At 37.5% G+C, this 13,511-nt stretch overlaps 1 protein-coding gene across 4 annotated transcripts in view; it reads right to left on the reverse strand.

The window, feature by feature from the left end:
- Positions 1 to 13,511, reverse strand: part of LOC127432057 (centrosome and spindle pole-associated protein 1-like) — a 32,563-nt gene that overhangs the window by 18,498 nt on the left and 554 nt on the right. For 2 of the 4 annotated variants that reach the window (XM_051682839.1, XM_051682840.1), the window contains exons 2-15: positions 13,375 to 13,450; positions 13,101 to 13,204; positions 12,802 to 12,882; positions 12,376 to 12,471; positions 11,051 to 11,403; positions 7,784 to 7,863; positions 7,597 to 7,693; positions 7,454 to 7,511; positions 4,358 to 4,707; positions 4,123 to 4,241; positions 3,908 to 3,995; positions 2,513 to 2,624; positions 1,039 to 1,186; positions 135 to 221 (exon numbers count right to left, since the gene is read on the reverse strand). In XM_051682839.1, coding sequence (XP_051538799.1) covers positions 135 to 221; positions 1,039 to 1,186; positions 2,513 to 2,624; positions 3,908 to 3,995; positions 4,123 to 4,241; positions 4,358 to 4,707; positions 7,454 to 7,511; positions 7,597 to 7,693; positions 7,784 to 7,863; positions 11,051 to 11,403; positions 12,376 to 12,471; positions 12,802 to 12,882; positions 13,101 to 13,204; positions 13,375 to 13,450 — 1,849 coding nt within the window. The remainder of the gene's footprint in view (positions 1 to 134; positions 222 to 1,038; positions 1,187 to 2,512; positions 2,625 to 3,907; positions 3,996 to 4,122; positions 4,242 to 4,357; positions 4,708 to 7,453; positions 7,512 to 7,596; positions 7,694 to 7,783; positions 7,864 to 11,050; positions 11,404 to 12,375; positions 12,472 to 12,801; positions 12,883 to 13,100; positions 13,205 to 13,374; positions 13,451 to 13,511) is intronic. The other 2 variants (XM_051682841.1, XM_051682843.1) reach the window with 2 other exon arrangements.

A 13,511-nucleotide genomic window follows, 5' to 3' on the forward strand; every position in this document is an offset into this window, starting at 1 on the left:
AGGTTAGAGAATGATGCCTTTTAAATTGGGTTATTTTATGACTGAAAGGTCAAGGGACATGGTTGTCACGATATTTTGATAATGACACATTGTGTGGTCAGGGTTACATGATGCATTGAGCCAAAGTTTGTTACCTGGCCTTGAAGCGGCTGGATTCCTGACTCTTCTACCTCCAGAATCATAAGCTTCCAAATTTGTTTTATGCATTCGTTTCAAATCACCTGAAAACACAGAAACACGACATCGTATCACATCATTATACCACATACTCAGTGTACAGATTTTTCAATTAAAAACCAATGAATAAAACCAACAGCATGTGAACTTCAAGAATAAGTGTCATGCCTATAAATGTGTGTGAAAATTCACTGACACCATAGAGGAACTATAAGTGGCAAGTCTGTCATTCATACAAGTTATAAAACTACAATATTTATATACTTTGTTTTTAGAAGTTAGTATTTTGTTATACTGCCATTAACAGCAGAGACAGTATGAGGAGGAGATAAGACCATGAAAAACAAATGGGAGAAATTGTAAAGCTTAATATTGTGACTGAAAGAATGAAGTACCTCCTTATCGTTAATAGTTCAACACTTCAGAGACATTACCTGCTTGTTTACTCTCAAAAACGCATGAGCATTAGCTGGCCCAGCCTGAAAATATATTTTCATATTTACATTAATTTTTTTTTAGCTTGATTTGAAATAAAATTTGTGATACCACTGTTGTCAGACTTGACTTCAATGTTGATTTAAAATTTATCATTGAAATGTAATCTTGACAAACAGTTTTCAAGATTCTCTGCTTTCCACATTGAAGTGTATACCTGTAACCTACATAGAAAATAGCTGCCCGTGGACATTACAAAGATGGCTGCCAAGTGAACAGACTTGCCTTAAAGGGACTTAGATAACTGCCCGTCACTTGCATTATGACAGTAATGGATTGCACTAATCAAGGCTTTATTAAACTGCAGTGATTGCAGTTGACTGAACAGGGAGTTGTTTGAGAAAAGTGTGTACTCTAAATGCATACTGATGAGGTTTCCTTGATCATCCCTTAGAGGTGCTCCTCCTCCAGCTCTTCCCCAGGGGTCGTAGGCCTTCATCTCAGCCTCGATCTTAGCATCATACTGCTCTTTCTCCACCTTCTCTTGATAACGTCTCTCCTGTCGCTCCCGAATCTGTGCTCCAGAACGATTAATATCAGGTATTCATTCTATTATTATAGGATCACAATGCAGCGACTTAACGTATTTTAAAGGGATAGCGCAGCCAAAAATGAACATTCATCATTTCCTCACCCTCATGCCATCCCAGATGTGTGTGATTTTCTTTCTTCTGCTGAACACAAACAAATATTTTTAGAAGAATATCTCAGCTCTGTAGGTCCATACAATGCAAGTGAATGATGACCAGAACTTTGAAGGTCCAAAAAGCACATAAAGGCAGCATAAAAGTAATCCATATGACTCCAATGGTTAAATCTATATCTTTAGAAATGATATGATAAGTGTGGATGAGAAACAGATCAATATTTAAGTCTTTTTTTACTATAAACTCTCCTCCCTGCTCAGTAAGTGGCAATATGCAGGAAGAATGCAAATCACCAAAAACAAAAAAATTATGTGGAAGTGAAAGTGGAGATTTATAGTAAAAAATTATTTAAATACTGATCTGTTTCTCACCCACACATCATATTGCTTTTGAAGTCGTACGAATTACTTTTATGCTGCCTTTATAGACCAAATATGGTTTATTTGCTTTTTGGACCTTCAAAGCTCTGCCTACCATTTACTTGTATTGTATGGACCTATAGAGCTGAAATATTCTTCTAAAAATTATTTGTGTTCAGCAGAAGAAAGATACACACATCTGGGATGGCATGAGGATGAATAAATGAGAGATTTTTTTATTTTTGGGTGAACTATCCCTTTAAGTGCACTTAGAGGAAGAAAGTTCAATCTTTGAGATTCTAGCTAATCCTGATCTGCCCCTAGATTCCGGTTACCTTGGGAAATAGCGGATTTCACTCAGATCTCATCCTGTTAAACTGCTGAAGTTCCTGGTAAACTCAACATGGATTAGCATTCAGGACCATCTGTCTTCAAACCCTTTACTGCAATCTTCTAAGTAACTATTGCACAGACTACTACAGACTCAATGATCTTGCATATCTTTCAGTATAAAAGTTCCCTTGGGAAAACAGAGTAGGACAATCAAGTTTATCCTCCTCGGCGACCTTCATCTGTGTCTACTGCCATTATGGTACAGATATCATCCTGCATCCCACTAAACTACCAAACTTCAGACTGAAATTAATGAGTCACTTCTTTAAGCCTATGCCATGAAAAAGAGTTCAATGGAGACTTATTAAATGGACTTAATGGTTAAAACCTCAAATCACAAAAAAAGATTAACCCTTCATCACAGTTTGTGGGAACACAGAGGATTTCGCAACCCAGGAAAAGGACGTCGTTTCTGATAATCGTATAGGTGGCAGAGGGTACCTGCTGCTTAAGGGCTTCCTGGTAGCTAAGAGCACTTCCCTGGGTTTGCTGAAGCCTCTCTGGTTTAATGAATGCTGGTCCTGAAGGAGTAATACCAGCCTGACTGCTCATTCTGTGAAGAGAGAGAAATGGAGAGTTGCCCTGATTTAAAGGAATATTCCGGGTTAAATACAAGATAAACTCAAGTGACAGCATTTGTGATATAATATTGATTACCACAAAAATGTATTTCAACTCATCCCTCCTTTTCTTGAAGAAAAAAAAAGCAAAAATGGAGGTTACAGTGAGACACTTACAATGGAAGTGAATGGTGCCAATTTCTGGAGGGTTCTAAAGGCAGAAATGTGAAGCTTATAATTTTTATAAAAGCACTTACATTAATTCTTCTGTTAAAAATTCGTATTATTTGTACTGTTAAGTTGTTTACATTTTTATTTTTTACAGTCGTTTTAGTGTTTACAGTGTTATGTCGACATAGCAACAAAGTTGTAAAATTGGAAACAACTTTACACAGAAAAGGTTAGTAAGCAATTTTATCACACTAAAATCATGTTAACACGCATATTTTTTTTTCCATCTTGTGGCTATACTTTTGAAACAGTGAGTATTTTAACTTTTACGGACTGGCCCCATTCACTTCCATTGCAAGTGCCTCATAGTAACCAAGATTTTAGCTTTTTTTAAAGAAAAGGAGGGAGGCGTTAATAAACATTATGTCACAAATGCTGTTGATTGAGCTTAACATGTATTGAAACTGGAATATTCCTTTAAAATAGTAAATGACATGAGAGAGAGAGAAAAAAAGAGAACTGGGCAAGGCACAAGAATCACCCTTTTGCTTGTGCTACAGGGTTCTCTACTTTACCCATACAGAGTTCCATGCCTCAATCCTAATGCAATAAAATAGTAGAGTCTCTTTTTAATGGAAATAAGCGCTCCCTACTGGTAATGCAACAAAAATGAACAAGGAACTCTTTGTCAACAACACTACATTTCAATTCATCTTAAAGAAAAGACAAAATATATATATTAAAAGGATAGTTCACCCCAAAAAAATTATAGCCCTTTCTCACCCTCATGCTGTTCCAAACCCAACTTACTTTCTTGTGTGGAACACAAAAGCAGATGTTAGGCAGAAGAGTCACCATTCACTTGAACTGCATCTTTTTTTTCTATGCAGTGAGAGTGAATGGTGACTGAGGTCAACATTCTGCTAGTACAGCTACTTTTGTGTTCCACTGAATAAAGAAAGTCATACCCTCATGTCGTCACAAATCTATGCGTAAATAATGCCAGATTATCCCTTTAAATGATAACACAATAGCCATGAAACTGGAATGATTAAACACTAAAGCAAAATAACCGAATACATTCACAGATTTAAAAGAAGCCTACTGTGTGGGGCCTCCTGAGGGAGGTTGCAGGAGGGGCCATTGTGCTCCTAGAGAGATGTGAGAGATGTGTGACTGCACTGGTGGTCCATCTGATACATACAAACACAGACAATTATGAGGGTTTTGATGCTTTGATCGCTTAAGATATCTGAAAAGTCTATTAATTAGCAATATACTCTGTACACTTTTATGAAAACGTGAGATTAGAACACTTACAGTGGGCCAGATTAGGGTCCAGAGGATTTCTGGCTCCATAGTAGTAATATGCATTATCATAAGGAGTTTGATAAGAGTCGGTGAGGGAGGGACCTAACGGAGGACGTACACCTGTAATTCTGACATCAGAGAGGAAAACAAACAAGTGAAATTAAAAGAGTATTTTTAAATTCTGCACTGGAGATGTAATTATATAAAGTGAACAATCTAATAAAACAACACAAAATGCACAAACCTTGGGGCAACCATCTCCCCTAGGGCACTTGAGAGGCTTCTGTCATAGTCTTCAGTAATTGGGGCAGTACCATTAACCCCCAGCCCAGTTCTAACCTCAAAGCCAGGGGCTGAGGCGTTAGCCAGTTGGCTTAAAACAGTGCTTTTGTTCAGAGACAGGGGCTGAAAAGCGACTCGTGGCCTCTCGGGGGGCACCCTCTCTTCCGATGCTTGTAGAGGTCTTTCATCTTTGGGTCGCCTGGCAGAGTCAGCCTGCAAGACATTCAAAGCCAGTCCAGGCCTGTAAGGAACATTTCTTCTTTTGCCCCAATATTCCCGGGTCAAGTCACCGAACTGTTTGATTCGGTCTGGCTGTGGGAATCAAGGGGAGATTACTGTAATTAATAGCATGGCGGGTGTTTCAAGCCTGTGGATGCAGAAAAATGTTGCTGCCCTCTAGTGTGTCATAGCCAGTGCAGTTGAGTGAGTATAAGATTAGGGGTAAAATGTGCTTAACAATCATGACTCGTGGCACATGACTAATAAGCATAATAAATCTTAAAGGAATATTCTGGGTTCAATACAAGTTAAGCTCAATCAACAGCATGGGGGGTGTCACTGGCCCAAAAGTTGCATCGCGACCCCCTTTGGCATAACACGGCGGCCCGTTTCAGCTCATCACCACCCGTTCTGTCCTGTTTTGCGGCCGGCCCACCGGGAAAAGTCCTGATTCTCCCTATGGCCAGTCCGTCCCTGCCTGTCATCGACAAGTGCAAGGAGAATGTAATGTCAACAAACACTAAAACTCCTAAATGACTGTAAAAATTACAAATTAAACAACTTTACTGCTCAAATAATACACGAGTTTTAACAGAAGAATTAATGTAAGTGCTTTTATAAAATTATAAGCTTCACATTTCTGCACTTAAACCCTCTAAAAATTGGCCCCCACTTCCATTGTAAGTGCCTCACTGTAACCTCGATTTTTGCTTTTAATAAAAGTAAAGGAGGACGAGTCAAAATAATTTTTTGTGTTAATCAACTTTATGCAACAAATGCAGTCGGTTGAGCTTAACTTGTATTGAACCCTGAATATTCCTTTAATGACTTCCTTTAATAAAACCAAAATGATAGTGTTTCGGCTTTAAGTCTATGTGTGTAAGCTTTGAAGCCATCTATATGCTAGCATAATCCTAAATATACTCCTAAAATTCTCTTTTCACTCTTCTGGAAAAATGGATAAATATTGATAATTCATTTTGCACTACAAAGAAAAAGAAAAACATCGATCTGTGTATTCAATGTGTCCTGCCCAAACCTTCCTGTTTCGATAGGAAATGCATCAACATAAGAAACAAAACTACATTCAAACAATTTAATGTGTTCTGTATGCAATATAAAAAATGTATATACAGTATATATACACACATACTGTATATACAGTATATAAACTGATCAGCCACAACATTGAAACCGCCTGCCTAATATCAGCATGAAGGTCCCCTTCGTGCTGCCAAAACAGCTCTGACCCGTCGAGGCATGGACTCCACAACACCTCTGAAGTTGTCCTGTGGTATATGGCACCAAGACGTTAACAGCAGATCCTTTCAGTCCTGTAAGTTGCAAGGTGGAGCCGCCGTGGATCGGACTTGTTGGTCCAGCACAACCCATAGATGCTCAATTGGATTGAGATCTGGGGAATTTGGAGGCCAAGTCATCAGGGAATACCGGTGCCTTGAAGGGGTGTACTTGGTCTGCAACAATCTTTAGGTAGGTGGTACATGTCAAATTAACATCCACGTGAATACCAGGACCCAAGGTTTCCCAGCAGAACATTGCCCAGAGCATCAAACTGCCTCCGCCGGCTACGCAGCCCCATAAGCAGCAAGCTGCGATGCACTGTGTGTTCTGACACCTTTATATCATGGCCAGCATTAAGTTTTTCAGCAATTTGTGCTACAGAAGCTCTTCTGTGGGATAGGACCAGACGGGCTATCCTTCGCTCCCCATGCGCTTCATTGAGCCTTGGACGCCCATGACCCTGCCCCCAGTTCACTTGTTGTCTTTCCTTGGACCACTTTTGGTACACCGCAAAAGACCTGCTGTTTTGGAGATGCTCTGACCCAGTCGTCTAGCCATCACAATTTGGCCCTTGTCAAAGTCGCTCAGATCCTTACGCTTGCCCATTTTTCCTTCTTCCAACACGTGAAAGTCAAGAACTGACTGATCACTTGCTGCCTAATATATCCCTCATATATATGTCATTGTAACAATATAATCAATGTTATTCACTTCACCTGTCAGTGGTTTTAATGTTGTGGCTGATCAGTGTATACACACACACACACACTACTGTGCCAAAGTTTTAAGCACTAGTGAAAAATGTTGCATAGTGATAATTTCTTCATAAATAGTTTCCATTTATCAATTAACATCATACAAAATCGAGCAAATATAAAAAAATCTAAATCAATATTTGGTGTGACCACCTTTGCCTTTAATACAGCCCCAATTCTCCTAGGTACACCTGGACACAGTTTTTCTTGGTTGTTGGCAGATAGGATGTTCCAAGCTTCTTGGAGAATTCACCACAGTTCTTTTATCTTTTTAGGATGTCTCAATTGCTTCTGTCTCTTCATGTAATCCCAGAATGACTCGATGTGCAGTGGGGGGCTCTGTGAGGGTCATGCAATCTGTTGCAGGGCTCCCTGTTCTTCTATTCTAGTCTATAAAATTTATATTTCCTATTGACACACTAAAAGCTGAATATATACTGTAAATAACCATCTTAAGAAAAGTTCTTGTGAAAAGTATTGTGTGCCTAAGACTTTTGCATAGTACTGCATATATATGAAAATATACATTGATTTTGGGGTGAAATAAAACTCAGACATGTTCTTCATGAGATTATTCGACTCAGTTATCGAAATTAGGTATAGATCTCCTAAAAACACATCCAAGGTTAAAGGTGAGATTTAAGTTCAGAACATCCCTCCTACGGTACTCTAACTAAATGTTATTTCATCTAAAGTCAAATTCATTTAGAAACCACAGCACATACATACATATATATGTGTATGTATAAATCTTCAGAGATTAAAAACCTGAGGATCTTTACCTGTTTTTCTGGATCTACAGCGCCTGTTGCCGCCACTCTCAACTCTAGCTCCTTCTCTCTGTAAGATTGAATGTAGAAAGTGAAATTAATATTTAATTCAAATACCCACAATCAGTTTTTCAAATACATTTGATGGTTCTTACTTCCTTTTGTTCTTCTGTTGTTCAGCTATTTGCTGCAGCAGCTCCTCTCTATAAAGTTTCTTCCTCCTCCGAGAGGCCTCATCCTCTTCAGCAGCACCTGAATAGCCAATCACAGGACAGAGATTGCAACAATATTTCACATACACAATACGTAAAGTTTGATTTAACACAACACTTCTCGTTTTACCAATCATGAGTCCTGTTGCAAACTCTGTCATGTTCTGTTCGTTGACAGATCTGCTCTGTGCTGGGGTCGGCGCCTGTAGTCTACATCAAAATCACACAAAAGCAAAAAACATATAAAACTCCTGCCAGTGTCTTCCAGTAAACACACCCTGATCTCTGCAGTACTGCCAAACAACCACGTCATTCATATAGCATGTCCAGTGAACTAAAGAGCCTAACTGCAGAGCTATCAGATGCTTTGAGCCTCAAGACCGATCAATACAATCCCACTGATAGAATGGGTAATAAATCTAACTTTCCACACAGCAAATGCAGCGTTTACTGAATCTACATTGTTGGAAACCCTGACAGAGACAAACACAGAGGCACAAATTTAAATCCTACAAAACATATGAAATCTCAAAGGGATAGTTCACCCAAAAATGACAATTCTGTCCATTTACTCACCCTCATGTTGTTCCAAACACATACTGTACTGCAGCCTCAGTCAATAATGACTTTCATTGTATGGAAAAGAGATGCGATCTAAGTAAATGGTGACTGAGGCTGTCAGTCCCCAACATTCTGCCAACTATCTCCTTTTGAGTTCAACAGAAGGAAAAAGTCATATGGGTTTAGAAGGACATGAAGGTGAGGGAATGATGACAAGTAAATTTTTGGGTCAACAATCCCTTTAAAAGGTAAAATGAAGGCTGAAAATTACCATGTCTTTTGGTTTTTGCAGCCACAGGCAGGCTCAAAAGGCAACAAATTGACAGGAGGGTTTATAAATTCAGGCTTCTGCTAGTGTAATTGCCACTTCAGCTATTTGATTCACTGCAGTTTTATTTTCATTGAAAGACTGCTTTAAACCCCAATTACTCTAATTGCAGATTAGTACTTGAGTTGAAGTGCTGTCAAGGTTTTTTCTATTCTCCTCTTGTCGTGATTAACTCTATCTAGCAGAAAATACAATTTAACAGAGATTACAGTCGACTACACTGAGTGCATGAACATGCAAAGTATAAAATTGTGTAAAACCATTCTACTTTCTACATGTACTTATATTTGGCCCTGCGACAGTTAAAGTTATTTTTATTTGAATGTTGCTATGGTGATGATAGCTTTTTTCACATGTGCAGTTGGCTCAAAACAGAGACTGTAAAAAGCCATTTTAATCATTTCTTTTCAAACACGCTTGCTGTTGACAATTTAAGCCTGTTTACTTTTTAAACTACTGTTACAGTATATACGGTAATCTAGCTGTTTTACAGCATTTAGCTGAAATGCCATGTTTTTAGCTGAAATTATTTTTCATTGTTTCTGTATTTTGTTCATATCCTCTCTTTTACATTTTTGTACATAAAGTGTAGGTCTGTTTCATTTATCATGTACTGAAATGACATTTTAATCTAATAAATTATGTTGTATAAATTGTTATTCTTGCATGACATTCTCACAAATGATTCAACTCACAAAGAGAGTATTCTGCAGATACATCACTGCGTTTGGACTAGGGATGTGATACAGTGGTCAAATAATCGACTAGTCGTCCAGCAACTAACTAGTCGATTAGTGGAGTGGTTGTGGTTTTATTAGGAGACAATTCTCAAACTAATTGAGAGACGCAACCTTTCAGAGGGCGTTTTTGTGTGATGATAAATTTCTGTGCTTCAACGTGAATAACAGTCAGCACAGTAAAACCCTCTGCAAGAAGTTTCGTCTTTTTAATGCTTTAAGTTTAGTCCATTTATGACGTTAAATCCTCTGCTGTTTTGAGGTGCTGTGGAGAGATTAAGTCTTTGCTGATTCGGTCTAAAACTGCTTTAATAGTTTCAGTTAAAAAAGGTTAAACTGCTTGATGTGAACTAGATGTGTACATGCATCATTATATTGCAGTTCTGCGCTTTTGAATGTGCAGCGAGGATCGCCCTGAGACTCCCAAGCTCTCTTTTTACATTGAAGCACGCCACGCTGTGTTCAGGATGCGCATAAGCAGTTTTGAGCCGTTCTTTATTGGAGCCTTTCTTATTTCCTACTTTTATAGTTTTTTGCAATAAGATGTAATATTTATTTTGCCTTTTTATTTGTTGAATATACATTAGTTACCATGTTAAAATGCTGCACTTAGCATCCATATATCCCTTTGAAATGCGTCTTATCGGGGTCACGTGACCGTTACGGAGCCTAATTTTACATTATTATCCTTCAAACAACTGACCGACTCGACTAGTCGATTATGAAAATTGGTCGTTTTGGACCTAGATTTGACACATTACAGAAGATATGATGAAAATGGTAAAGAAAAAATGTTAACTCATAAGGATCTTAAAGAGATTAAAAGTGTTTAAGGTTGCAAGTACAGCAAATGGACCAAGTAGATTCCACTGCAAACACAAATATGAGCCGTTTTAGAAAGTTGGGTGGGCCATCATGACGAGATGAAATCAGTAGTACTCTCAGTAGAATCTTGGATTCTACTGAGAGTACTACACTTTCAAATTCATTGCAAATTCACTTATTTTACCTTTTATGTAAACAACATTAATTCAAAACATTTTCAAAATACAAATATAATCAGGAAAATCGCATAATCTAATCTATGTAATCTTATAAAATAACATGCATGGGACACGGGTGGTTGGGCGGGAACATAATTACAACATTTTGTGAATGACAGGCACGTGCATTCTAAGGAAATACGTGGAGCTTTTGTTAGAATTCGGGTGCAGATTCCATGTGGGCCTAATTATAACCTACTGTATATGTGTATTTATAAATATATGTGACCTGAGATGGAAGTCCCTCAAGAGAATATTATTCATCCATTTCCCCACACATACAACTGATCAACTTCAAAACAGGGGTTATTATTCTGTAGTTTAGAATTTTTTATTTCGTTTTTAATTCTATTTTAATTTCAGTTTGTCCTTTTAATTTAGTTAGGTTTTTGTTAGTGCTTAACACCCATTAAATTTATCAGGGCTGTCTTAAATTCTCTAGTTCCACCGCTGTCTTGTGGCATTTTCCTAACAAATGAGAGCGGGTTGTATTAGTTCAAATGTTATAATATAGTGTGTGTCCAAAAATAAAATTAATTCATTTTTATTTGATATAAGTTATGGAAAAGTTTTTAGTTCAGTTTTTCTTTCTTTTTTTCAATTATGTTAATGTTTATTGTTATTTCAGCTTACAAAATGTTCATTTTAGTTTAGTTTTTGTTAATGATAATTCCACTGCCTCTCAGTGCCACCAGAATAAGCAGGAGAGTAATTGTTGTGAGAGGTACCTGTGTGTTCTGTTATCAAGTTTTCCTTCTCTCTTGGCATCTGTGTCTCTTTCTTCTTGTATGTTTCTGAGCCTCTCCTTCTCCAGGAGTTCTATCCCTTCCTGCTCCTCCTCAGAGCTGGTGTGATCTCTGTAGTATCCGTGTGGACCTCCCCAGTGATCTGGTGACTCTGCCCAGAGTCTCCGTGGCCTTGATACCTTATGCACCTTTGAAATGGGCTCTGTTAGAGTGGCGGCATCCCTCCTTACAGATGTCACATTCTTTGGGCTCAGGCTGCTCCCTTGAGCTTGTACCTCTGGAAAACCAGAAGGATATTTCGGGGTGATAGAGCCAAAATGATCTCTCTCCAGGGCCTGACAGAAAAAAAAAAATTTGTAAGACATAGATGTCATGGTAAGACTCAAAAAGTTCAACCTCTAATTAAATGAAAAAATCTGTGAAAGTTACTACTGTATTTGTTGCTCTACTCAGTTGTTGATGCAAAGAAGAACATACCTCATGAGCTGTTAAGTCATGACAGCATTTTTTTAGGCCAACATCAAGTCATGTTAACCACAAACCTTATTTTACTCATAAATTGCAGCTGCTATTCTTAAAAGGATTCACCCTAAAATGAAAATTCTCTCAATTTACTCAGCCTCATGCCATCCCAGATGAGTACGACTTTCTTTCTTCTCCTGAACACAAATTAAGATTTTAATACCTCAGCTCTGTAGGTCCTTACAATGCAAGTGAATGGTGACCAGACCTTTGAAGCTCCAAAAATCACATAAAGGCAGCATAAAATGAATCTATATGACTCCAGTGGATAAATACATGTCTTCATAATTTTAATTTATTTTACTATAAATCTCCACTTTCACATTCACATTTTGAAAGTGAAAATGCAGATTTATGGTATAAAAAAAAAAAAGGACGTACATATTGTCCTTTTTACATTTCTTCTGAAGACATGGATTAAACAGCTAGTGTCATATGGATAACCTTAATGTGGCCTTTATGTGATTTTTGGAGCTTCAAAGGTCTGGTCACCATTCACTTGCATTGTATGGACCTACAGAGTTGAATATTCTTCTAAAATCATTGTTTGTGTTCTGCAGAAGAAGAAAAAAAGTCATACACATCTGGGATGGCATGAGGCTGAGTAAATGATGACAGACTTTTCCTTTTTGGGTGAACAATCTCTTTAAAACCAGACATAGGAAATTCCTGATGGAACCCATATCTTGAAAATTACTAATTCCCTTCCGTGTTTTAGGACTAGAAACTGAACTGCTTTATAACAGCAAAAAAAAAGAAAAGTACAAAAATTATTTAATTCAAACCTGTGGTGTAATTGAACTTTTCCCTGTTTTTGGCACTCCCTCTTGCCCTCTCAGAAAGAGATTGTATTCTTTGTTCCTTTCATTTTGCAGCTTTTCCTGGGTAGAATACATAACCACTACATTAAGAGAATTAACAAAATAGAAGCAATTATATAGTAATAATAAACAGTTATCACTATTTAAAGCTCAAACCCTCTATTATGTTTGTATGAATCCAGAATTTCAAATGCGTACACAAAACAGGCTCTGCAGTAATATAACGGTTGTCCCTGGATACCTTATCCACTCCGAGTTAGCAACATGTCTCAGCAAATCATGTTTCATGTCTTTTAGGGCTTGCCAAACAATGTCAGAGAGGGTGGGTTTATGACTTAGTGAAATAGATTGAACTCTGTTCCCCTTAAATACAGACGAGCAAACGGTTACCTTCGCTGATCTCCGTTCTCTTATAGGGAGAGACAGCATGGGAGACTGTGGAAGTTGATTGGTAATATTCCGATTTTTTTTCTAAGGAGAAATTTTTTTTTAAAAGATAATCTTAATAAAATCAGCAATCCAAATTGATCTGTATTGTGAATCTGTAGTTTAAATAATATTTATGCTGAATAAAATAAAATAAAAAATGCCAGTAAACATCTATAAAATCTTCTGGACCAAAATTGGATTATAAGATGACAAACAATCAATCTAATCAATTTTATAGTCATCAGAGCAGTATACTGCACCTCAGACATGAAACGCCGGTAATCAAGCCGCAGCTCTTGCTTTAGTCTTTGCTTCTTTCGTTCATATTCCTCTCCCAGAGGCAAACTGAGGCCAAAACCCTCTTCTGGAAACAAGACATAAACATGGAACATGTCCAACTTCATTTATAAGTAACAGTAAAAAATGAATAAATAAACAGCATGAACTTAACTTGATACAAAATTAATTATTGAATAAATGCATTTTTGCAAGTGCGACATATATTTATTTATACATTATGATTATAGGACATGCCTTTTAACTGTTTGGCTTGTGTTTTGTATGCAGGTTTGAGGTTTTCCTTCTCTAGGTTCCTCTTATCAGAACTTGTCTATGTATTAAAAGGGGGAAAAAAATGTTCAGTTATTCCAACATTGACTTGGAATGTCCAA

The sequence above is a fragment of the Myxocyprinus asiaticus genome, chromosome 41 (assembly GCF_019703515.2).
Source record: "Myxocyprinus asiaticus isolate MX2 ecotype Aquarium Trade chromosome 41, UBuf_Myxa_2, whole genome shotgun sequence".
In the NCBI taxonomy this organism is placed as follows: domain Eukaryota; kingdom Metazoa; phylum Chordata; class Actinopteri; order Cypriniformes; family Catostomidae; genus Myxocyprinus; species Myxocyprinus asiaticus.